Source organism: Mustela erminea, chromosome 4 (assembly GCF_009829155.1).
Source record: "Mustela erminea isolate mMusErm1 chromosome 4, mMusErm1.Pri, whole genome shotgun sequence".
Taxonomy (NCBI): domain Eukaryota; kingdom Metazoa; phylum Chordata; class Mammalia; order Carnivora; family Mustelidae; genus Mustela; species Mustela erminea.
In genome coordinates this window covers 26,915,366-26,940,050 of record NC_045617.1, presented here as the reverse complement: position 1 = coordinate 26,940,050, position 24,685 = coordinate 26,915,366, and the positions used below count along the sequence as shown (strand labels likewise).

General features: G+C 37.6%; 1 protein-coding gene and 1 long non-coding RNA gene across 9 annotated transcripts in view; both read right to left on the bottom strand.

The window, feature by feature from the left end:
• Positions 1–24,685, bottom strand: part of HACE1 (HECT domain and ankyrin repeat containing E3 ubiquitin protein ligase 1) — a 127,473-nt gene that overhangs the window by 33,410 nt on the left and 69,378 nt on the right. For all 8 annotated transcript variants that reach the window (XM_032338946.1, XM_032338949.1, XM_032338950.1 and 5 more), the window contains 3 exons: positions 22,904–23,238; positions 22,107–22,175; positions 21,780–21,867 (listed from right to left, as the gene is read on the bottom strand). In XM_032338946.1, the coding sequence (XP_032194837.1) occupies positions 21,780–21,867; positions 22,107–22,175; positions 22,904–23,238 (492 nt within the window). The remainder of the gene's footprint in view (positions 1–21,779; positions 21,868–22,106; positions 22,176–22,903; positions 23,239–24,685) is intronic.
• LOC116588182 lies at positions 1,235–15,127 on the bottom strand. The gene is made up of 3 exons (XR_004284829.1): positions 14,268–15,127; positions 2,627–2,629; positions 1,235–1,246 (listed from the first exon to the last, which is right to left on the bottom strand). It is a non-coding gene; the product is annotated as an uncharacterized LOC116588182 (long non-coding RNA).

The window sequence follows — 24,685 nt, the reverse complement described above, 5'->3', positions numbered from 1 at the left end:
GCATACAAGCAGAGGGAGCGGTAGAGGGAGAAAGAGAAGCAGGCTTCCCACTGAGCAGGGAACCTGCTGTGGGCCTGATTCCAGGGTGCTGGGATCATGAGCTGAGCCAAAGGCAGCTGCCTAACCAACTGAGCCACCAGGCACACCATTCTCCTAATTTCTCTTAACCATAACAATGCTTGTAAGAATGAATTTCCAAACCAGAAAAATTACACTGCATGTTATATTCAATTTTCCATGAAAATAATATTCTAGATCTAACTTTATTTTTATTTATTTATTTATTTTGTGTGAGAGAGAGAAAGCATGTACGAGAGCTTGGGAAGGGGCAGAGGGAGGAGAGGGAATCTCAAGCCAGCTCTGCACTGAGCCCAGAGTCTGACACAGGGCTGAGATCATGACAACCTGACCTGAAATCAAGAGTCAGACACTTAGGGGCACCTGGGTGGCTCACTGGGTGAAGCTGCTGCCTTAGGCTCAGGTCATGATCTCAGACTGTGGGATTGAGTCCCGCATCGGGCTCTCTGCTCAGCAGAGAGCTTCCCTCTCTCTCTCTCTGCCTGCCTCTCTGTCTACTTGTGATCTCTCTCTGTCAAATAAATAAATAAATAAATAAATCTTAAAAAAAAAAAAAAAGAGAAGAGTCGGACACTTAATGAATTGAGCCACCCAGGCACCACTATCTACCTTTATTCTTATTTCTATCCTTTGAATACATAGTGTAAACCTTGACAATTAGGGTATTTTTTCTTATTTTAATGTGAGTGCCTGACTTAAGCTTTCATTGCCAAGGCAACCACTTCAAAGAGGCATCTACTTCAAAGATGGCTATCTCAAATAAACAGAAAGCCAGCACATAACTTGATAAGGAGCCACACCACTTTCCCAAAGAAGGCTCCACTGTTTTAGAAATCTTGGTTGATTTCTACAACTGACCATTTGGCCCCCAGTTTTTCCTCTTCCCATGCTTTAAATTCCTGCTCTTATGTTTTAAATTCACCAACAGTGAGCCTATGAAACCCTTGGCTCCCACCTCAGCCCCAATAAAAGCAGAACTTCAGGCCCATGTGCATTATCATGCACTTTCGCACTCCCCCATGTCTACCATGTATGCTGTGTAATACCCAGGTCCTGGAAGTAATAAATCTTTATTTTTTTCAGTCTCCTAATGGTTATTGCTGAAGGGCATCTTGCAATCATAATAAAAACCACAAGGGACGCCTGGGTGGCTCAGTTGGTTAAGCAGCTGCCTTCGGCTCAGGTCATGATCCCAGCGTCCTGGGATCGAGTCCCACATCGGGCTCCTTGCTCGGCGGGGAGCCTGCTTCTCCCTCTGCCTCTGCCTGCCATTCTGTCTGCCTGTGCTCGCTCTCTCCCCCTCTCTCTCTCTGATAAATAAATAAAATCTTTAAAAAAAAAAAAACCACAAGGGCTGGTCTAGGCACAAGACTGGGTATTGAAAGGTCTAAGACCAACACAGGACAACTGGCATAATTAGCAGGACAGGCAGGACCTTGCAATTAACCAAGGGGAATGACTTTACCTGCAACTTGCCCACTAACTGCCAAACTCACCATCTGAGAAAGGAGCACCTTTAGCTAGGGGTCTGTCATGCTGCTATGTGCTTTTACACATTGCCTCTGTCATGTGTTGCCTGCAGTATCTAACCTAAAATGTCATGCCTGCCATAATAATTCAAGAATCTCCCCAGAACAGCATAAGCAAGGCCATATGCTCCAATGAAATGATGAGACTACTAATTATAAAGGTCTTAATTGATTATTAATGTGTATAAGGGACCTCTATAGCCAAGGAAAGCAAGGGAGGGTGGATTGGACTGCAAGGCTACTGTCACTGCCAAGGAGGATTCTGGGCCAAAGGTAGATGGAAATGATTCCGTTAGGTGAGGAGGATAGGAAATTTCCACTTGTAACCACTGAGTCAAGTGGCTTGTGCCCAAATTACATATCCTAACCGAGAAGAAAAACAAAGCCCTGTAACTGGAAGCCAATAGCAAGAGGGAACCCACACAGAGGGAACCCACACAAAGGCCTATAGTCTCTGTGTTGCCACTTTACTTACTACCATTGCTACTTGTCCCCGGACCCAACAGGATACTATGGGTCCAATCCCTGGTGTAGTATTGCTTAAAAAATTAATGGACCAATATAAATGTCCTGAACAAGGACCTGACAAAGCACACCAGCTCCTTGGTAAAACCCCATGGGTGCTTCCTAGGTGTTACTCAATTATGCATACCAAAATGCCAAGGCTTTGGTTTATGCTCCAGAGGCCTAGGGACTTTTCTTTCCCAAAGACCCTGTGCATATCAGTCTGAAGGCAGACTCCAATACAGGAGAGGTTTCCTGTGACACCCTGAAAAGGAAAGCAGCCTACAAAGAGGGTTGGTAACAACAATTTTCCAGTAAGATTAAGGTAACAGGATAAAAACAAGAAGTAGAAATTGAGGTTAAAAATCATTCCTTACCTAAAATTCAAATGTTTCTTAAGTATTTTATGCAGCAAGAAGGAGAGAGGGGGACTAATTGGTTATTGCAGGTTTTCTTGTTTGGAACTGGCTCTTAACTATTACTCATAGTGGCTATACTGGCTGCTACCTCTAAACACCCTGCAATCCATAACTTCCTTTTTTTCTTTTTAAATAGCTGTGTTATTTATTTATTACTTATTTTTTTAAATTTTTTTAAAGTGGTTTTTTTTTAAGATTTTATTTATTTATGTGACAGAGAGAGATCACAAGTAGGCATAGAGGCAGGCAGAGAGAGAGAGAGAGAGAAGGAAGCAGGCTCCCTGCTGAGCAGAGAGCCCGATGCGGGACTCGATCCCAGGACCCTGAGATCATGACCTGAGCAGAAGGCAGCGGCTTTACCCACTGAGCCACCCAGGTGTCCTTAAATTTTTTTTTAACATATAATGTATTGTTTGCCCCAGGGGTACAGGTCTATGAATCGTCAGACTTACACACTGCACAGCACTCACCATATCTCATACCCTCCCCAATGTTCATAACTCAGTCACCCTATCCCTAACTCCCCCACACCTCAGCAACCCTCAGTTTGTTTCATGAGATTAAGGGTCTCTTATGGTTTGTCTCCCTCCTGATCCCAACTTGTTTCATTTTTTCCTTCCCTATACTGCAAACCCCCTACTCTGTCTCTAAAATTCCTCATCTCAGGGAGATCATATGATAATTGTCTTTCTCTGATTGACTTATTTTGCTCAGCATAATACCCTCTAGTTCCATCCATGTCATTGCAAATGGCAAGATTTCATTTCTTTTCATGGCTGCATTCTACTCCATTGTATATATATACCAAATCTTCTTTATCTATTCATCTGTTTATGGATATCTAGGTTCTATCCAGTTTGGCTATTGTGGACATTGCTACTATAAACATTCAGGTGCACATGCCCCTTCGGATCACTATATTTGTATCTTTAGGGTAAATACCCAGTAGTGTGATTGCTGGGTGGTAGGTTAGCTCTATTTTCAACTTTCTGAGGAACCTCCATGCTATTTTCCAGGGTGGCTGCCCCAGCTTACATTCCCACCAACAGCGCAGGACGGTTCCCCTTTCTCCGCATCCTCTCCAACATCTGTCGCTTCCCGTCTTGTTAATTTTAGCCATTCTGATTGGTGTGAGGTGGTATCTCACTGTGGTTATGATTTGTATTTCCCTGATGCCGAGTGATGTTGAGCACTTTTTCATGTGTTGTTGGCCATCTGGATGCCTTCTTTGCAAAAATGTCTGTTGATATCATTTGCCCATTTATCAATTAGATTATTTGTTCTTTGGGTGTTAAGTTCTTTATAGATTTTAGATATTAGTCCTTTATCTGATAATTCATTTGCAAATATCTTCTCCCATTCTGTCAATTGTCTTTTGGTTTTATTGACCATTTCCTTTGCTGTGTAAAAGCTTTTGATCTTGATGAAGTCCCAATAGTTCACTTTTGCCCTTGCTTCCCTTGCCTTTGGCGATGTTTCTAGGAAGAAGTTGCTGTGGCTGAGGTTGAAGAGGTTGCTGCCTGTGTTCTCCTCAAGGATTTTGATGGATTCTTATCTCACAATGAGGTCTTTCTTCCATTTGAGTCTATGTTCATGTGTGGTGTAAGGACATGGTCCAGTTTCATTCTTCTGCATGTGGCTGTCCAATTTTCCCAACACCATTGTTGAAAAGACTGTCTGTTTTCCATTGGACATTCTTTCCTGCTTTGTCAAAGTTTAGTTCACCATAGAGTTGATGATCTATTTCTGGTCTCTCTATTCTGTTTCATTGATCTGTGTCTGTTTTTGTGCCAGTACCATATTGTCTTGATGGTTACAGCTTTGTAAAAGACCTTTAAGTCTGGAATTGTCATGCAACCAACTCTGGCTTTCTTTTTCAACATTCCTCTGGCTATTCAGGGTCTTTTCTGGTTCCATATAAATTTCAGGATTATTTGTTCTATGCTTTGAAAAAAAAATTGATGGTATTTTGATAGGGATTGCATTAAATGTGTAGACTGCTTTAGGTAGTATAGACATGTTCACAATATTTATTCTTCTAATCCATTAGCATGGAACGTTTTTCCACTTCTTTGTGTTTTCCTCAATTTCTTTCATGAGTACTTTATAGTTTTCTGAGCACAAATTCTATGCCTCTTTGGTTAGATTTATTCCTAGGTATCTTATGGTTTTGGATGCAACTGTAAATGGGACTGACTCCTTAATTTCTCTTTTTTCTGTTTTGCTGTTGCTGTATAGAAATGCAACTGATTTCCCTGCATTGATTTTATATCCTGACATGTTACTGAATTCCTGTATAAGTTCTAGCAGTTTTGGAGTGGAGTCTTTTGGGTTTTCAATATAAAGTACTGTATCACCTGCAAAGAGTGAGAGTTTGACTTCTTTGCCAATTCAGATGCCTTTTATTTCTTTTTGTTGTCTGATTGCCGAGGCTAGGACTTCTAGTACTATGTTTAATAGCAGTGGTGATAGTGGACATCCTAACTGTGTTTCTGACCTTAAGGGAAAAGCTCTCAGTTTTTCCCCATTGAGAATGATAGTCACTGTGGGTTTTTCATAGATGGCTTTGATGACATTGAGGTATGTACCCTCTACCCTTACACTTTGAAGAGTTTTCATCAAGAAAGGATGCTGTACTTTGTCAAATGCTTTTTCAACATCTATTTAGAGTATCATGATTCTTGTTCTTCCTTTTATTAATGTATTGTATCACATTGATTGATTTGTGGATGCTGAACCAACCTGGTAGCACAGGAATAAATCCCACTTGGTCGTGGTAAATAATCCTTTTAATGTACTGTTGGAGCCTAATGGCTACTATTTGGGTGAGAATTTTTGCATCTGTGGTCATCAAGGATATTGGCCTGTAAATCTCCTATTTGGTGGGATCTTTGTCTGATTTTGGAACCAAGGTAATGTTGGCCTCATAAAATGATTTTGGAAGTCTTCCTTCCATTTGTATTTTTTGGAACAGTTTTAGGAGTATAGCTATTAATTCTTCTTTAAATGTTTGGTAGAATTCCCCTGGGGAGCCATCTGGCCCTGGGCTCTTGTTTGTTGGGAGATTTTTGATGACTACTTCAATTTCCTTACTGGTTATGGGTCTGTTCAGGTTTTCTCTTTCTTCCTGGTTCAATTTTGGCAGTTTATATGTCTCTAGGAATGCATCCATTTCTTCCAGATTGTCAAATTTGCTGGTGTATGGTTGCTCATAATATATTCTTATTATATATGAACCTGGTGTTTGTATTTCTTTGGTATTGGTTGTGATCTCCCCTCTTTCATTCATGATTTTATTAATTTCAGTCCTTTCTCTTTTCTTTTTGATAAGTCTGGCCAGGGGTTTATCAATCTTACTAATTCTTTCAAAGAACCAACAGTTCCTAGTTTCATTGACTTGTTCTACCATTCTTTTGCTTTCTATTTCATTGATTTCTGCTCTGATCTTTATGATTTCTCATCTGTTGGGTTTAGGCTTTCTTTGCTGTTCTTTCTCCAGCTCCTTTAGGTATAAGGTTAGGTTGTGTATTTGAGACCTTTCTTGTTTCTTAAGAAAGGTTGGATGACTATATACTTTCCTCTCAGGACCAACTTTGCTGTGTCCCACAGATTTTGAATAGTTGTGTTTTCATTTTCATTTGTTCCCATGAATTTTTTCAATTCTTCTTTAATTTCCTGGTTGACCCATTCATTCTTTAGTAGGATGCTCTTTAGCCTCCATGTATTTAAGTTCTTTCCAACTTTCCTCTTGTAATTGAGTTTTAGCTTCAGAACATTGTGGTCTGAAAATATGCAAGGAATGATCCCAATCTTTGGTACCGGTTGAGACCTGATTTGTGACCCAGACTGTGATTATTCTGGAGAATGTTCCATGTGCACTAGAGAAGAATGTGTATTCTGCTGGGGATGGAATGTACTGCGTAATAATATATCTGTGATGTCCATCTGGTCCAGTGTGTCATTTAAGGCCTTTATTTCCTTGTTGATCTTTTGCTTGGATGATCTATTTCAATGAGGGGGGTGTTAAAGTTCCCTACTATTATTGTATTATTGTCAATGTGTTTCTTTGATTTTGTTAATTGGTTTATATAGTTGGCTGCCCCCATGTTAAAGGTATAGGTATTTAAATTGTTAGATCTTCTTGTTGGACCGACCCTTTAAGTATGATAGTTCCTTCCTTATAACTGTCCCTCAGAACAATGTACTGCTTAAAATATAAACTTTGAGAAATTATATTATTTACCAAGCATGCTTAGATATAGCTTTAAGAAAAACATGTACTGGCAACAGGCCTTTTGGGGCAAGGACGACATACATCCTTGAAGTCGAGCAGCTGGGGATGCCTGGCTTGCTTAGGGCAGAATGCCACCTACTTCATTTTTCCATTATCTCCCCTTTCCTGGAGAGCATAAGCAGTTAGTCAGACAATCCTTTCGTTTGGGCTTGCTCACTATGGGTCGTGTACTATGTGACCAGACATACTTTGCCTTTCTTCTTATGTATCTACAAAACTCATGATAACTGTGTAATCTACTCCGGCTTCTTCATTGGTTGTTACGCACTTTCTAATAAATATGACTGAGGAGTTGTTCGGAGCAACAGTCTTTTCTATTCTCGCCCCCTACTCCCATTCTCTTGTAGCTGACTTGTTTGTGCCTCATTCTTCTCCCATGTGCCGTCAGAAGATGGCACTTCCTCATCTCTTATTAGAGTCTTTGGCTTAAAATCTAATTTATATGATAGGAGGATTGGCATCCCAGCTTTCTTTTGATGCCCATTAGCATGGTAAATTGTTTTCCACCCCTCACTTTAAATCTGGAGGTGTCTTTGGGTCTAAAATGAGTTTCTTGTAGACAGCATATTGATGGGTTTTGGTTTTTATCCATTCTGATACCCTGTGTCTTTTGATTAGGGCATTTAGCCCATTTATATTCAGGGTAAGTATTTTTTTTTTTAAGATTTTATTTATTTATTTGACAGAGAGAAATCACAAGTAGATGCAGAGGCAGGCAGAGAGAGAGAGAGAGGGAAGCAGGCTCCCTGCCGAGCAGAGAGCCCGATGCGGGACTCGATCCCAGGACCCTGAGATCATGACCTGAGCCGAAGGCAGCGGCTTAACCCACTGAGCCACCCAGGTGCCCCCAGGGTAAGTATTGAAAGATATGAATTTAGTACCATTGTATTGCCTGTAAGGTGACTGTTACTGTATATTGTCTCTGTTCCTTTCTGGTGTACCATTTCTAGGCTCTCTTTGCTTAGAGGACCCCTTTTAATATTTCCTATAGGGCTAGTTGGGTGTTTGCAAATTATTTCAATTTTTGTTTTTCCTGGACACTTTTTATCTCTCCTTCTATTTTCAATAATAGTCTAGCTGGATAAGTATTCTTGGCTGCATATTTTTATCATTTAGTGCTCTGAATATATCATGCCAGTCTTTTCTGGCCTGCCAGGTCTCTGTGGATAAGTCTTCTGCCAATCTAATATTTCTACCATTGTATGTTACAGATCTTTTGTCCCGAGTTGCTTTCAGAATTTTCTCTTTGTCCCTAAGATTGTAAATTTTACTATTAGATGACGGGGTGTGGACCTATTTTTATTGATTTTGAGAGGGGTTTCTCTGTACCTCCTAGATTTTGATGCTTCTTCCCTTTGCCATATTAGGGAAATTCTCCACTAAATTTCGCTTCAATATACCTTCTGCCCCTCTCTTTCTTCTTCTTCTGGAATCCCAATTATTCTAATATTGTTTCATCTTATGGTATCACTTATCTAATTCTCCTCTCATAGTCTAGTAGTTGTTTGTCTCTCTTTTGCTCAACTTCTTTATTCTCCATCATTTGGTCTTCTATACACTAATTCTCTCTTCTGCCTCATTTATCCTGGCAGTAAGAGCCTCCATTTTTTATTGCACTTCATTAATACCTTTTTTGATTTCAACTTGGTTAGATTTTAGTTCTTTTATTTCTCCAGAAAGGGATTTTATTTCTCCAGAAAGGTTTCTCTATTATCTTCCATGCCTTTTTTGAGCCTAGCTAGCATCCTGATAATCATCATTCTGAACTCTAGTTCTGACATCTTACCAATGTCCATATTGATTAGGTCCCTAGCCGTCATTATTGTCTCTTGTTTTTGTTTTTTTGTGGTGAGTTTTTCCACCTTGTCATTTTTATCCAGATAAGAATATATGAACAAAAGAATAAAATACTAAAAGGGTGGCAAAGACCTCAGAAAAAATGTACACTAACTAAATCAGAAGAGACCCAAAACTGGGGGTGGGGGGGAAATAAAAAGAAAAAAGAAATGTGTATATATATTAGACTGGTGAACAGAACAAAGCCACCCACTTGATTTTGGGTATATTTTGGTCTCTTAGAAGAAACTACCTCCCAAAATTTTAAAGAAAAACATATATATACACACAAACACACACACACACACACACACACACACACACACATACACAAAAAATAAGGGTAAACACAATGAAGGGATGGAATATGACTGTAAAGATAAAAAATTTTTTTTAATTCTAAAAAAGGAATTGATAAGTTGGTTGGAAAAAGGAAAAAAAAAAGGAGAGAATGTACTCAGGCTGGAGACTAGAACAAAGCCATGCACTAGATTTAGGGTATATTTTGATCTATTAGAAGAAACTGTATCCCAAAATTTTTTAGAAAAAAAAAATACCTATATGTATACAAAAAGTAAGGTTAAATACAATGAAGGATAAAATATGACTATAAAAATGAAGCTTGAAAAATATTTTTTTTTTTTAGAAATGTACTGTTAAGATAAACTAGTTTAAAAACGTTAAGACAGGAAAGAGGAAAAGTTAAAAAAACAGAATAAGAAAAATAATAAAATTTTAAAAAATTTAACTTTGCAAGACTAAAGGATCCTAGGGAAAAAGCCATGAGTTCTTTGCATTGCTTTTCCCTGTCTCTGGAGTTCCAATGTTCTCCTTGATTGGTGAGTTTGGTCTTGGCTGGATGTTCTCACGGATCTTCTTGGGGAGAGGCCTATTGCAGTGAGTCTCAAATGTCTTTGCCCAAGGCAGAACTGCACCGCTCTTGCCAGGGGTCAGGCTAAGAAATCTGCTCCAGTTCGCTCTCAGGAGCTTTTGTTCACTGAACGTTTTCCATAGAGCCCTACAGGATGGGAATGAAAATGGCAGCCTCCCAATCTCCAGCCCAGAGGAGCCGAGAGCTCAGGGCCCCTCTCATCAGTGTGCCCTCAGAGATAAGCAGTCGATCACTTCTGTCTCCCTGGTCTCCGGCCATGCTTTGTACTCACCCAGTCTGTGACCAAGTGTTTTTATCTCTGGTGCACAGCCCCATTTGGAGTCTCCAAACCCAGGAGATTCCTGCCGTACTGCTCCTCCCAGAGGAGGAAGGTGAGTCTCCCTGGATCTGTTACTTGTGGGGTCCCTGCTTGAACAGCAGTGGTCCGACTGTGCCTTGGATCACAGTTTAAGTAACCCCGATCTGAAAGCTCACTCCTCAGCTCTGTCTCTGTAATCGGCTTCCCTGCTCCGATACCTGGGAGTTCTGCCACACTCAGACACCCCCAATCTCTCTGTGACCCCACAGTACCTGAGACCGCACTGTCTGCATGAGGGTTCCACCCCTGCTTAGCCTCTGGAGCAATGTCCCTCAGTGGAGCAGACTTCTAAAAGTTGTGATTTTGTGTTACACTGCTTCACCACTTGCTGGGAGCTGGCCCCTGCCCCAGCAGGTTATCTTCCCGTCCCTTCAGATTCACTTCACTGCACGTCCTAACTTTCAGAAAGTGGTCAATTTTCTGTTCCTAGAATTCCTGCTCTTCTCTTCTATCTTCTGTTGAGTCTGTAGGTGTTTGGAATGGTTTGATAATTATCTAGCTGAACTCCTGGGAACCATCACACCAGTCTGCTACTCTACTGCCATCTTGCCTCTCTCCAGCCAAATCCATAACTTTCTTAAAGATCCATCTGGACCATAATGCTCATTCCTTCTGAGATAGCACATTTTCTGAGCCCCCTAAGCTTTCTGCTGAATGGGGGCATAACTACAAGCACACCTCACAAGGTGTTCCTACTGCCAAGGGAAAAGCTGAGGGGGTTATTCAGGCCTCTCCTGAGGAGGAAGAGGGAATTGTGAAGACAAAGGCCCCCAGAGCCACTGATACTCATGGGGAGTCCCTCCCCTTCCTCACTTGCATATATGCTGCCTAGCACTGTACCCATCCTTCCAACAGTGATCACTGCTAAGGCTCACAGAGTAAGCCTATATCCTCCTGCTCAAAATTCCCACAGTCCATTGGATTCATCATTTCCATGACTACAGTAATCCAAATAAACCCTTCTTCGTTTCCAACCTGAAGAGGTCTCATTTGGTCTTGAGTCTAGTGAATTACTTTTACAAGGCACTCCCCATAATTACAGAATGGCACTACTACATTTTATTATGACCTCGGAAACCATGAAAAAAGCACCAGAACTCCTAGGAGAAAACTTACATCCTTTCTCTGCCCCCTGAAGATGTTAATCCTCAATGTCTTTGAAAGATAAACACCCCAAGAGGTAACTAAAACTCTACCCATGATTGCCTGAGACTAAAGGGGAAAAAAAAGAGGGGTAAAGAGGCCATTTAAAATACAAAAAATGATATAACAGCTCTTTTGCCCAAACTCTAGTCCACAGCCTCCTTAAGAATTATTTGTTAAGGATAAATACAAATCTTAAAAGTCTTCTCCACAGATACTAGTAAAAAGCTTTTAGCCACTGGAGCAGGCAACCTTAGCTTATTCTGTCTGCCAATATGGATTCAGCTGATATTTATACACTAGTAAGTTTTATATTTTACCTGATTCATGACGAGGATGCTGGAATTGAAGCTATAGGCCTTTGTGTCTGTCTGCATGTTTATGTATGTCTATGGATATGTTAATATATGTGATTTTCTTCTCTCAAACTCCAGATGGTACTGCCAAAATTTGTAAAAGAACTCTATTTAATTGGCTTAATAATAAGCACTTATGAATTAAGTATTCCTAAAACTCAAAAATATTGAAACTAACCTAAATTTTTTTTAAAGATTTTATTTATTTATTTGATAGAGAAAGCACAAGCAGGGGGAGCAGTAGACAGAAGGAGAGGCTGACTCCCCACTGAGCAGGAAGCCCGATGCAGGGCCTGGGATCATGACCTGAGCCAAAGGCAAATGTTTAACCAACTGGGCCATCTAGGTACCCCCAGGGGCCCCCAAAACTAACCCAAATATTTACAAATTCACATGATCTGGGATAATCTTTAGGAAGTAAAAGCTTGTTTAAATCTGGTATAATTTTAAAAAGTATGTCTTCAGAAATATAGATATAGATATATATCAGATTATATGTAATTAATATATATGTAATAACCTATAACTAACATAATTATATTATACACATATAATACATATTATATACTAAATATAACAGATCATATTAATATAACTAATTATGTTAAATAAAATGCAGATTAAAAAACATATTCTACCAGCATTTATTAGTCAAACAAGTTCATGTTACCTCTATTATAAAATCTGTCAGTAAGAAAAATAACTTGGGATGATGCTACCTAATAAAGTTTTTCATGGGTCATCCAAACATAATTGCTGTGATCAAGAGATTTAGATAAATGTTAAATGGGATAAGAGTTTCTAGGTGAACTTTTCAGCAATAAATATGTTATGATGTATCTAGTTAAAACTAGTTTCTAAAATTTTTGTTAATTTCCAGCCCTAGAATTTTGCTAAGTTAAATGAAGGAAATTCACCAAATGTCTAAACCATTTCCAAATAAGATAAAATACTGAAACAGTAATTGCAAAACAAGTTGAAGTTTACCTTACTTTTGACCTCTTGTTACAAAGGAACTAAAGATATTTGGGTCTGTAGTAATCATGTCTTGTGAAAAACTGTACTATGAGGAAATGTATATTGATAGAAATTATGAAATACACTCATAAATTTGCCAGTGTGAAGAATGTTGGTTTAACATTTCAAAGTTTTACTTCTTGCTTTTTGTTAGAAAAGGTTTCTAAGGGCTAAGAATTCTAAATAATATATGTAATTATAACTACTACAAATAACATAGGAAACATTTCTGCATGCAAGGAAAGTAGGTGTGTCTTTAGCTAAGAGAAGGTATAAGGAATGAAGATGTATTTTTGTTAATAGAAAAGAAAGTAAATTTGTCCTAAAGTAAAACTGGCCATTTCAGAATGGGAAAGAGGAAAATAAAGAACAAAATGGTATACAAAGTTGAGAAGAAAGAGAAAGAATTTTACCTTGTGTGGCTGAGTTGGCTAAAACTTATAAGGATTTGTTGTCTGTTTGTTTATAAAGTTTAATATCAATACTATGCTTATATAATTTTCTTTTATCTGCTAAAAGGACAAAGTTTTCTTGGGCGTATTGGTCAATTCTTGATACTAGATTATGGAAGGTTTTGCTTTACCTTTTAAGTAATCTAGCTAGAAGGAAAAGATTCTCTGTTTTATCAAAATAACCTGTGTTTCATATGGTTTTAATCAGGTCTTTGATTACTTAAGCAAACTGAGTCTTCTCAATATTAAAGGAGCTGAATTTTGCTCAGAACTATGTAATTTTCTGTATATGCCTTTAAAATCTTTTGTCATTCTAGCTAAGTAGATAATTAAGTATTGTTTCATAATTATCTGTGATCCTACTTAGTCAAGTGTCCAAAACCTTTTGATGTTTTTGACTAAGTTCCCCAAATCAAATTCTAAATAAAGTCTTTTTGACCTGTAAATAATTTTAGGATTTTCTAGAGAACCCTGGAACATCTCAAAAGATGTGCTCACTCTCCTTATAAAAAGAGAAACATTGAATTAATAAGGCTTATTTGATAGGTAAAGTTTTATGAGAAGTACTGTCAAATAAGAAATAATGCTAAACCTTCCTTATGAATATCCTTGTATGGATATATGCTATTAATATAAGCATTCTAGAAATTCTATCAAATTCCTAAATCTGATACAGAATATTACCAATCATCATTCCAGTTATCATCTTAAAATGTACATCAGGGGCACCTGGGTGGCTCAGTGGGTTAAAGCCTCTGCCTTTGGCTTAGGTCATGATCCCAGGGTCCTAGGATGGAGCCCCTTATCGGGCTCTCTGCTCAGCGGGGAGGCTGCTTCCTCCTCTCTCTCTGCCTGCCTCTCCACCTACTTGTGATCTGTCTGTCAAATAAATAAATAAAATCTTAAAAAAAAAAAAGTGTGTCAAACATGGAGCACTGAGTGTGATGCATAAACAATGAATCTTGGAACACTGAAAAAAAAATTAAATTTTTAAAAAAGTGTGTCACAGAAATAGTCAAATTTCCTTCTGAGTTGTGTTATAATTTAAAACATGGGCAAAAAGTTTTTCATCATTTAGAGACAGTGTTTCACTCTTACACTTTTGCACAAATGCTTCATCTTCAAGGAGATTCCTGGGAAGGACTCTGACAAGCCTAGGTTTCTGATAACTTTCAGATCAAATACTGAACTGAGTAAGAAATGACAGAACTCTCAGGAAAAACTAGATTCACAAAACTAACAGAAGATCAAGATCAAGTATCACAAGGACTGGATGAACTGATGAGAATGATTTTAATTTTTTATGAGTTTTGTTTGAAACATTGCTGGTTCTTTAATTTTTTGTTTTTCAGATTTAAGGAAACTTTTTTCTGTTAAGATAGCTATGACTTACAGCATTTTGGTTAAGCATATCTTTCTGAATGAAGATGAAACACAATGACTTATTTCCCCCATCTGATCCCTCCAGAATTTGGGAACTCTCAGTGAGTATTCTTATATTTTTGCAGCAGTATAGTTATTTATGTAATTTCAATTGTGAATCTGTTCTCCTTGTACCAGGACACAACTGGAAACACTGGTTACATTACCAAGGCTTTGAGTGGAATATCATTAATATTTGGGAGAGATATGCATAGATTCAGATATGCCAAGACAATTTTAAAAAAAACAAGGCTGACTTTATGTAACCAATTAAGCCCCTTGAGTAAAATCAGTCTGGTACCTTATAGGATTCCCAGTAGTCTTACAAGATGAGTAAGGAAGGTCACTGCCTGACAGGCCCAGGAATATCAGAATATATCAAGAACCTCAAAAAATGAGGAATTCACCCATATGTATAGGTATTATAGATGAAGTCTGACATCAAGTCTTTGGCTTGGCTTCCTAGCCTTGAGCAGCTTTCAAAAGTTCAATCTGAAACTCCTTAAGAAAAATTCCAGCAAAGCTGACTTATAAGATTCTACATGATCAATCACTATTCATGCTGCAGGCCAAATTTAAAGACAGTGGACTTTACAAACACTTCAGCCTTATTTTCCTTATCTCTGATAGAAATGAGGATGACTGTATAGAGAACAAATTATGTTTCAGTAATACACCTTTGTGGGTATCAGATTTTAGCGCTTTTAATTGTTGTTGAGGTTTTGTTTTTTACCTATAAACTGAACCATATCATGAATTCTATTAGTTTCTTCCAGTATCTGGTTACAACTCCCCTAACTAACACTTCTTTTTTTTTTTTAAAGATTTTATTTATTTGACAGAGAGAGATTACAAGTAGACAGAGAGGCAGGCAGAGAGAGAGAGGAGGAAGCAGGCTCCCCGCTGAGCAGAGAGCCCGATGTGGGACTCGATCCCAGGACCCTGAGATCACAACCTGAGCCGAAGGCAGCGGCTTAACCCACTGAGCCACCCAGGCGCCCAACACTTCCATTTTTTCTCTCACCCTTCTGACTTGGAATCACTGAGAACTTAAAAGTGCCATTTTCCTAAAGCCATGAGATGTAGGACAGAACAACTTGGTATAACCAGCTTCAGAAAAATCATTACAACATCTCACATACAGATCATCTTTGTGCCTATTGCTGAATGGGCAATAGCAAGTTCACCTAACACCTGATAGCATCATTAGAAAAATTCAAGCTACAAAGCTGCTTTGAGCCTATCACCTAGAAATCCTGCCCTCAGGATTCAGATTTGATTTATAATTTATTCTGACCATTAGCCTTTATTTTTCCTTTGTTACCACAGAAATACTTCTTATTAAATACCTCATTTCTCGCAAATACAGTCCTAACTTTGGAAATCTACTTGCAAGACCGTCTCCTGAAATGAGACATAACTGTTTAACTGACCTATTTTCATGGCTGGATCTTTCAAGTTTGGGACAATGGCTACAGACCAGATTTCATACTACTCCCTAAATAATTATTAAGTTTTGCTATTATAATTCCATTTAGATGTAAATGGGTTACAACATGCCCTGCAACGGACTTTATCAGATCAGCTACCCAGGCAGCTAAGGTCCTCACCATTCACTCTGATGGCTCAGACTGGGCTGCAAGTATAGCACATTAAGAATTTAGAGACTGTGCAGATGAGGAGAGTACAAAGCTTTCAGGGCGGTCACATTAAGCTGGGTAAGACCTGCTCAAGCATGTAGAGAAGAGAGCATACTACAGTAAGGGAGTCAAGGAAAAAGGCAGAGGAGGTAATACTGTGTCTCCGTGGAAGATGCAGGGAAGGTAACCACCATAATCAGAGTCCATCCCTACATAGAACAAAGGAATAAGTTTGTATAAGTATACTGAGAACATAATTATGGATCCTGAGAATCAAGTGAGGGATACAGGGACCATTGTGGGTGTTTGGTCAGAGGGATAACATAATAAACGGGGTAATTAAAATGAGAGTAGGACCAGTATAAAGCGAGACGATGTAAGCACCAGTTAAAATATTAAGTACTGGATGATAAGGAGTTGGTCACAGGATGAAGAGGAAAAAGAAGGAAATCTGAAAGACAGATTGACAAAGATGAAAAGTAAGAGAAGATCTCTAGGGATAGAATTTAATGAAACAGCTTAGAGGGAGAAAACCTCCCCTCAAAACCTACCCCCAGAGTCCTAGAAGGCAGAGGTCCAAAGATACTGAATGAGGTTTTATATATTCTGAATTTCAGCTTACCTGGCATGCAACTACTAAGAACTTGGAAATAAATATTAGAAAGTGCCACAGGTGAAGCACTGGAAATATAGTCATGAACAAAGCTGAAGTTGGACACAAGGTAAGATCAAGAGATTAAAGATACAGGGAACAACACGTAGAACAGAGTTTATGATCACAGGTCAGGACTGAGAATCTGCTTAGCAAATGATACACATAGCTATAAAAGTCAAAGGACCAGGATGGTGTAATTCCACAAAGCCAGGAATTTCAAGAAATAAATAGGATCAATATCCAAGACCACAAAGAGGTTATCTTTCAGACAGCTTGTAGGACACCAGTAAATTTATTCATCTGAGTTAAATATTAGTTTTGCTTCAAACGGCTTAAACATCACTTTTTATTAGTTCTTAATAAAAATACTATTATTATTGAAAGTAACTTGTGAGAGATTAAATTATGTCTTTTAGTATCTTCTCTTTCAGTTAAGAAAAGAGTAAATGTTCTCTTTTTTAAAAGTTCAATGTATTGGAGTGTCTGGCTGGCTCAGTCAGAGAGGCATGTAATTCTTGATCTTGAGGCAATGAGTTAGAGCCCCAGTTGGGTGTAGAGATGACCTGAATAAACTTTAAAAAAAAATTAAAAATAAAATAAAAGTGTCTAATTTTATCCATACTTCTAATAGTCTTTTGCGTTCTGAGTAAAGCACTTCTGTTATAACTACTGGGCATATAAACTCTAATAAGTGAACTAGAATATAAAGTGCTTACAGTTTTAACGCTGATTATTTCTAAAACTTTGGTACAGGAGGGAAAAAAAAAAAACATTACGCAGAAGTAATGCCTTTGGGGTGCCTGGGTGGCTCAGTTGTTAAGCATCTGCCTTCGGCTCAGGTCATGCATGATCCCAGGGTCCTGGAATTAAGCTCTGCACTGGGCACCCTGCTCAACGGGAAGCCTGCTTCTCCCTCTGCCATTCCCCCCTACTTGTATTCCCTCTCTTGCCATCTCTATCAAATAAATAAATAAAATCTTAAAAAAAAAAAAAAGAAGTAATACATTTAAGTAGGGGCTTTGAAGTTCGATCAACATGGTTTGGAATCCTGGCTCTGTCACTACTAGGTTTGTGATTTTGGGGAAATTACTTAACCTTGCAGAACTTCAGTTTTCCTACCTGTAAAACAGGGGAAATATTTCAAGGGCTAACTGTGAGAATTAAATAAAATAATGCAAATCCAGAACATAATAATCATAATTATAATAATTAATTAGCTAACAATTATTAAAGCACCTAAATATGCCAGGTGCTCTTTTCAGCACTTTACATGCATTTTCACATGTAATCCTCAAAACACTATGAGAAAAAGGGCCTCGTATCATCCCTACTTCACAGAAGAGAAGAACAGTACCAAGAGGTTAAGTAACATGCAGAAATAGCAATACCCAGAATGCTCAATAAGTAAGTTTTCTTATTGTCACTCAGAACAAAGTTAAAATTGTTTGACATGACAGAAAGTGATAGAAAACTTATTCACCATTTTAAGATATTAAACTATATCCTTTATCTATAAAATGTGAACCAATAAATAAAAGCAAATGGCATTTTTAAAGTAATTCAAGTGGAACATTAAACTATATACAATGTTACCTTCAGAAGCCAGTAAGAGATGTGTAAGATCAAAACATCCACACATATTTACATACACCTAAAAAGCCAAAGGGCATGTTTTTGTATGTAAACTTTCTGAGTACCGCATTTCCATTAAATAATTCACAAAACAAGACTGATCAGAGGCTCCTCTTAATAGCATTTGCACAGCAATGCAAAATGACTCTCCCTTTAACTACAGGCCACTTCTGAAAGCCACCAATAGAAGAAGTCAATCCCTTACCACAGGTAATTGTTTTTGTTCTTTTACACCTTCTACTTGATTTTTTGCAAAATGCTTCCAAGTTACAGAAAATTTCTAAGTATAATAGAGAATTAAGTATATTTTCCTTGATATGAGAGTAAGCTGCCAACGTGATGTCTAGTCACCCTTAAATACTTCAGTGTATATTTCTTATAATCAAGAGAATTCTACATAACTAGATAACAACCATCAAAATCAAGAAACTAACCTTGATACATTACTACAGCTAATTCTTAGACCCTCATGTCAAGCTCTGCCCATGTCCTAATATTATCCTTCACAGTGTGAGAATGGCACTTAGCTGTCCTGTCTCTCTCACTCTGGTACAGTTCTTCAGTGAGTTCTTAATTTTCATGACCTTGATTGATACTTTTAAAACCTGTATGTCAGTTATTGTGGAGAATGTCCCTCCACTGAAGTTAGTCTGATGTTTTTCTCATGATTAAATTCAGGGTGTACATCTTTAGCAGGAATATCTTAGAAGTGATGCCCACATTCTCCTCAGTACGTCCTATCAGCTAGTATGCTGATACATCTGTTTTGATCACTGCCAAGTTTTCCACTGTAGTTTTTAATCTTTGTAATTCTTAAGTATTCTGTGAGTAGATACTTTAAGACTATAAACACACCCCACCCTTCATCAAACTTCACATTTATTAATTTTTTCAGTATAGGCTTATGAGTTCCAATTTTATTTATAGTATTCTGCCATCATAATTTATTTGAATGTTCAAATTATTCAGCGTTGGCCAGCAGAGTTCATTCAAACTGATTCTGTGTCATTCTGACATAATCCTGTCACTCTTTGAACAACTTTCTTGCATATAAGAAGTTCTAGGCTCATTTGTACTTTCCCTGACAGAGCCCTGAAATTAGCCATTTCTCCAAAGAGCCCCGGTTAATTGAGAACAGTGTGTAGGGGCTGAGAACTGGGTGCCAGGTTTGCTTTATCTATTGATCTACCCTGAAAATTTAAGTTCACACTGCTATCTCCAATTCCAATCCAACAGCACATGTGTCAATCTATTCTCTTCCATTTAGTAACTCCTTCCTCCAATAGTGAGAAAATAGGCTCCCATAATAAGTACATTTAATTATTTGATGAACTACCCTACATTGTATATAACCAATCTCCTGTCACTGACATGGACACATTACTGCATGGATGCCCTCTATCCTACTTGGGCTGTCGACTCTGAGCAACTGTCACCATCCTCTATACTGGACATCCTCCATATGCTGCTCCAACTCACATACTCTATGCTGGGCCCCCCTCGAAGGGCAACCCCTTACCATACCGAAGCTCCAAACTCCCCATTATGCCACCACTACACATGTGAACACTTCCTCACCTGGGTCAGGCAACAAAACCTCCTCTGTGGGTAAAAAAGGGTGGGTAGCTTAATGCAATTGCTTTTGACTAACTGTTCAGGAATGGAAGAGGAAAACAAGTGAAAAGCAGAGATAATATTAAGAATAACAAACTCTTTCAAAATCTAAGAGCTTCTTTCACATATAATCTTATTTGCCCTAGAATGGAGTCAAATAGTTTAGATTAAGAAAATGAATTTAAAAAACAGACACACTCGGGGCACCTGGGTGGCTCAGAGGGTTAAAGTCTCTGCCTTCGGCTCGGGTCATGATCCTGGGGTTCTGGGATCGAGCCCCGCATCGGGCTCTCTGCTCGGCGGGGGGACCTGCTTCCCCCTCTCTCTCTGCCTGCTTCTCTGCCCACTTGTGATCTCTCTCTCTCTGTGTGTCAAATAAATAAATAAGATCTTAAATTCTGGTTCTCCCACTTAGTACCTAAATGACAAGTTGCTTAATCTCCTCAGTTAAAGAGTACCTATCTCACAAGATTGTTGTGGAAATAATCCAAGCATCTATATGGTAACTGACCTAAAGTTAGCATTCAATAAATGTAAGTTACTATTATTATCTTCTCTTTTACATTATTTTTTAACATACATATAATGTATGTGTGCAGAATTTTATAAAAATTAGTTCTTAGCTTCTTTAACTTCCAAAAGGGTCAGTGTCCCTAAAGACATTTTAAAAACACCTATAGTATCTATCTTATGACTACTAACCAAACCAGAACCTCCAGTCTATCCTGCACTTTTGACAAATTATTCCCTAAAATTTTTGCCAAGGTCCTATCATTGTCCCAAGTTACCAGGGGTTGCTGATAGTCAAAAAAACAAAGAAGATTCTTCAATCTGGCAATCAAGGCTTAACACAGTGTGACCCCAACCTACCTTTCCAGAATTATATCTCATTCCTCACCTACACAAAATTTCTGCTTCAACCACTGTAATTTTACACACTTTTCCATTTATAAGCCCTGGCCCGTATCTTGGCTAGAATGTTCATCTTCCCCATTCACTTCCAGCAAAATGTTGCAATGCTTTTCAATGTCCAGCATAAACTCTACTTCCCCTTCAAAATCTTCTTGACTACAGCAGGCAGGAGCAAGGTCTTCCTCCCTTAAACTCCTAAACAATCACGTAATAATGTAACTACTATTTTATAGGTACACTTATGATCTCCCCTGCTAGAATGAATCAACATCTTTTCAGAGAGAAGACATATGCTTTCTATCTTCAAATAACTACCATCTATTGAACATATACATCAGTTACAATTAAAATTTATTCTTCACAGTAGTTTTGTGAGATTGGTGTCATTATCCCTATTTTATAGATGAAGAAACCAAGGCTTAAGGATGTTGGAAATGTGCCCCAAATTACATAGATTGTACGTAGCAAAACAAGCTTTCCCCTAGCACATTTCATGAAACATGAGATATGAAGAATGAACCTTACTGGGGAAAAGGCTCTCAGGTCAAATAAATTTGAAGGATTAACAAAGTTAAATCACTATTTTTAGCAGAGGGTTTCTCAATGCCTTTTAACAAGCTGTTGATATGCATTATAAATCTCCAACAGGGATATTATATTTTCTAAATGCATTTGGGGATAAAATGCTTTTCTCAAGGACCATCAGCCTTATAGCACCAACGCTCCAGTAAACTCATTTCAGAAAATGTGTCAATGTATTCTGTTGTCTTTGCACACAGTGGGCACTTGATACATACTTCCTTTAAAATTTAAAAAAAATGCTCTTCCAAAAAAAAAAAAAAATGCTCTTCATATTAAAGTCACATACTAATGTAATTCCACAAACTAAAGTAAAGAATAAAGTAACTTCACTCCTCTTACAGCAGGAGCTCTCAAGTATAATAATTACTTCACTAAATTGTATTCAAACTAAAAGACTTAATTTTCATTAGACAGAATAAAAACAAGGTTAAAAGAAATCTCTACCTGTGCTTTTATGATATGCATGAATCTTGACATCAACTCAGGACATTCAAGGAGAAAGTGAAAGTGGTCAAATATAATTTTGGGATTTCTGAAAGAAAAATATAATTTGTTTAAATGGACAGGAAGAATGAGTTGTACTAAGTGAAAAGCAAATTCAGATATACAGATACTGAAACAAAAGAAAAATATTAATCCACACCTACTATACTTTTACTTGTCATGTAGCATTTTTTGAATAGTAACGAAAATAACATTATTTTTGTTGAGATAAAAACCGTAAGAAAGAAAAGTCTATGAGGACAATATATGAATCTGAGAAAACTTTACCTATTAACAAAGCATTTTAAAACTTCATCATGTTTGCAGACAAATTCAATGAAACGAGGTGAAGTCATTCTGTGGGGATTAAAAAAAACAATGAGAACACATAGAAATTGGTGATACAGTAATAACTATTAAAAAAAAAACAAGATTTGGGTTTGCACTAAATTTGAGAAACTGAAGCATGCCCAGTCAATACATAAGATTAGAATACATATATATATAACTTTTCATTAACAGAGGATATGCCCAGAGAAGTTTTAAAATCTTGAAAAACTGAGAAACTGAGGCATGCCCAGTCAATACATGAGATTAGAATATGTGTGTGTGTGTGTGCATATATATATATATATATATATATATATATATATAGCTTTTCATTAACTGAGGATATGCCCAGAGAATTTTTTAAAACCTTGAAATTTTAAATTTAAAATATATATGTGTGTGTGTGTGTGTGTGTGTGTGTGTGTGTGTGTATATATATGGCTTTTCATTAACTGAGGATATGCTCAGAGAATTTTTTAAAACCTTGAAATTTTAAATGTCTCTGCTCTACACATTTTAAATAATACATAATTAAATAATCTTATACAAAGTGACATTCACCATTCTACATGTTAATAACTTATATATTGCTTAAAACTCAAGTATTTTAAGATTAGTACAGTAAGTATCCTAAAGCAAAATTAAAACAGAACCTAAAATTAACAAATTATTATTTGTTGTTACTGAAATTACAAAAAAATCATAGTTTTTCTTCATCTATCAGAAAAGGAAGTAATAAGCAGAAACCTTCTTACCCTGGAGGCATCTGACAAGAACAGCACATGTAAAAAGCTTGAATGACAGCACTTAGCCGGTTAGCTGTCATAGAAATAACATCCTGACAGTCTGCACTGGCTTCCTGTTTTCCTCCAAAAGCATCTGGTTTAGATTCCCCTGTGCCAGTGGATAGATTTTCATAGCTCCCAGGTCCTGGAGGTTCAAATGGAGGAATGGAAGTACCATCTTGATCTTGGCCTTTTTGTTTCAGTAAAATAGAAGCAATATCCGTTGAGTCCTTTTTGTTTTTCATCAATTCTGTAGCTATTAAAACTAGCCATTCATCTAAGGAGTGCCAAAGCAATTCAAGAGGCTAGGAGAAAAACAGAAGTGTTTTTTAAACATTATTCTTAAATTCTGGGGAAAAAAACTCACACAGACAAACAAATAACATAAAAGAGAAAATTTATTCTAAATACTTCTATTTTCCTAAATTAATGTGATAGCAATGCCTAAAGGTAATAACAAAATCATAAGAATGCCACATAAATAACAATTTCTTTGTTTATAGCAAAGTTTAATTTGCATGTATTTATTCCTTGGAATAAAAAAAGGTAAAACTAAAGTCTAACAAAAAATTTATAAGCAATCTTTCATCTTTTAAAATTTTTCAAATATTTAGATTTAAAAACATACTACTTTTATGGGGCAGTTGGGTGGCATAGTGAGTTAAGCCTCTGCCTTCAGCTCAGGTCATGGTCTCAGGGTCCTGGGATCAAGCCCTGCATCGGGGTCTCTGCTCAGCAGGGAGTCTGCTTCCCCCTCTCCCTCTGCCTGCCTCTGCCTACTTGTGATCTCTTTCTGTCAAATAAATAAATAAATGACCTTTAAAAAATAAAACAAAACAAACATATACTACTTTTACATATGCAATTCCCCAACATTTACTATATTCATGTGTTAACAATTTTCAATTATAAATCTTTTCACAATTTAAAAAATGAGAATTCCTAGGGGACCCTGGTGGCCCAGTGAGTTAAAGCCTCAGTCTTTAGCTCGGGTTGTGATTCCAGGGTCCTGGGATGGGGCCCCGCATTGGGCTCTCTGCTCAGCGGAGAGTCTGCTTCCTCCTCTCTCTCTGCCTGTCTATCTGCCTACTTGTAATCTCTGTCTGTCAAATAAATAAATCTTTTTAAAAAGAAAGAGAGAATTCCTAAAAAGCATAATAAACAGCATAGTTTTGGGGTGCCTGCCTGGCTCAGTCAGTGGTACATGCAATTTGATCTCAGGGCTGTGAGTTTGGAGTCCAACACTAGGTGTAGAGATTTTTTTTTTTTTTTTTAAGATTTTCTTCATTTATTTGACAGGCAGAGATCACAAGTAGGCAGAAAGCCAGGCAGAGAGAGAGAGGGGGAAGGAGGCTCCCCTCTGAGCAGAGAGCCCAATGACAAGGGCCTCAAATGCAGGACCCTGGGATCATGACCTGAGCCGAAGGCAGAGACTTTAATCCACTGAGCCACCCAGGCACCCAGATGAAGAGATTATTAAAAAAAATAAACTTTTGAAAAAGTTTACTGTGCTCTTTTCTTTACATGCAATTCACAGATTTTGAAAATTTATGGTAAGAAATGCATATATATATATACACACACACACATAAAACATGCATAAGTTTTCACGCACATAAAACACAAAATCCATCTCTAATAACTAGTAACTATCAAATACCAACTAGCAAATATTTTTTTAAGTTTTCTTTTTTTTTTAATCTTTTTTTTTTTTTTAAAGATTTTATTTATTTGTCAGAGAGAGAAAGGGAG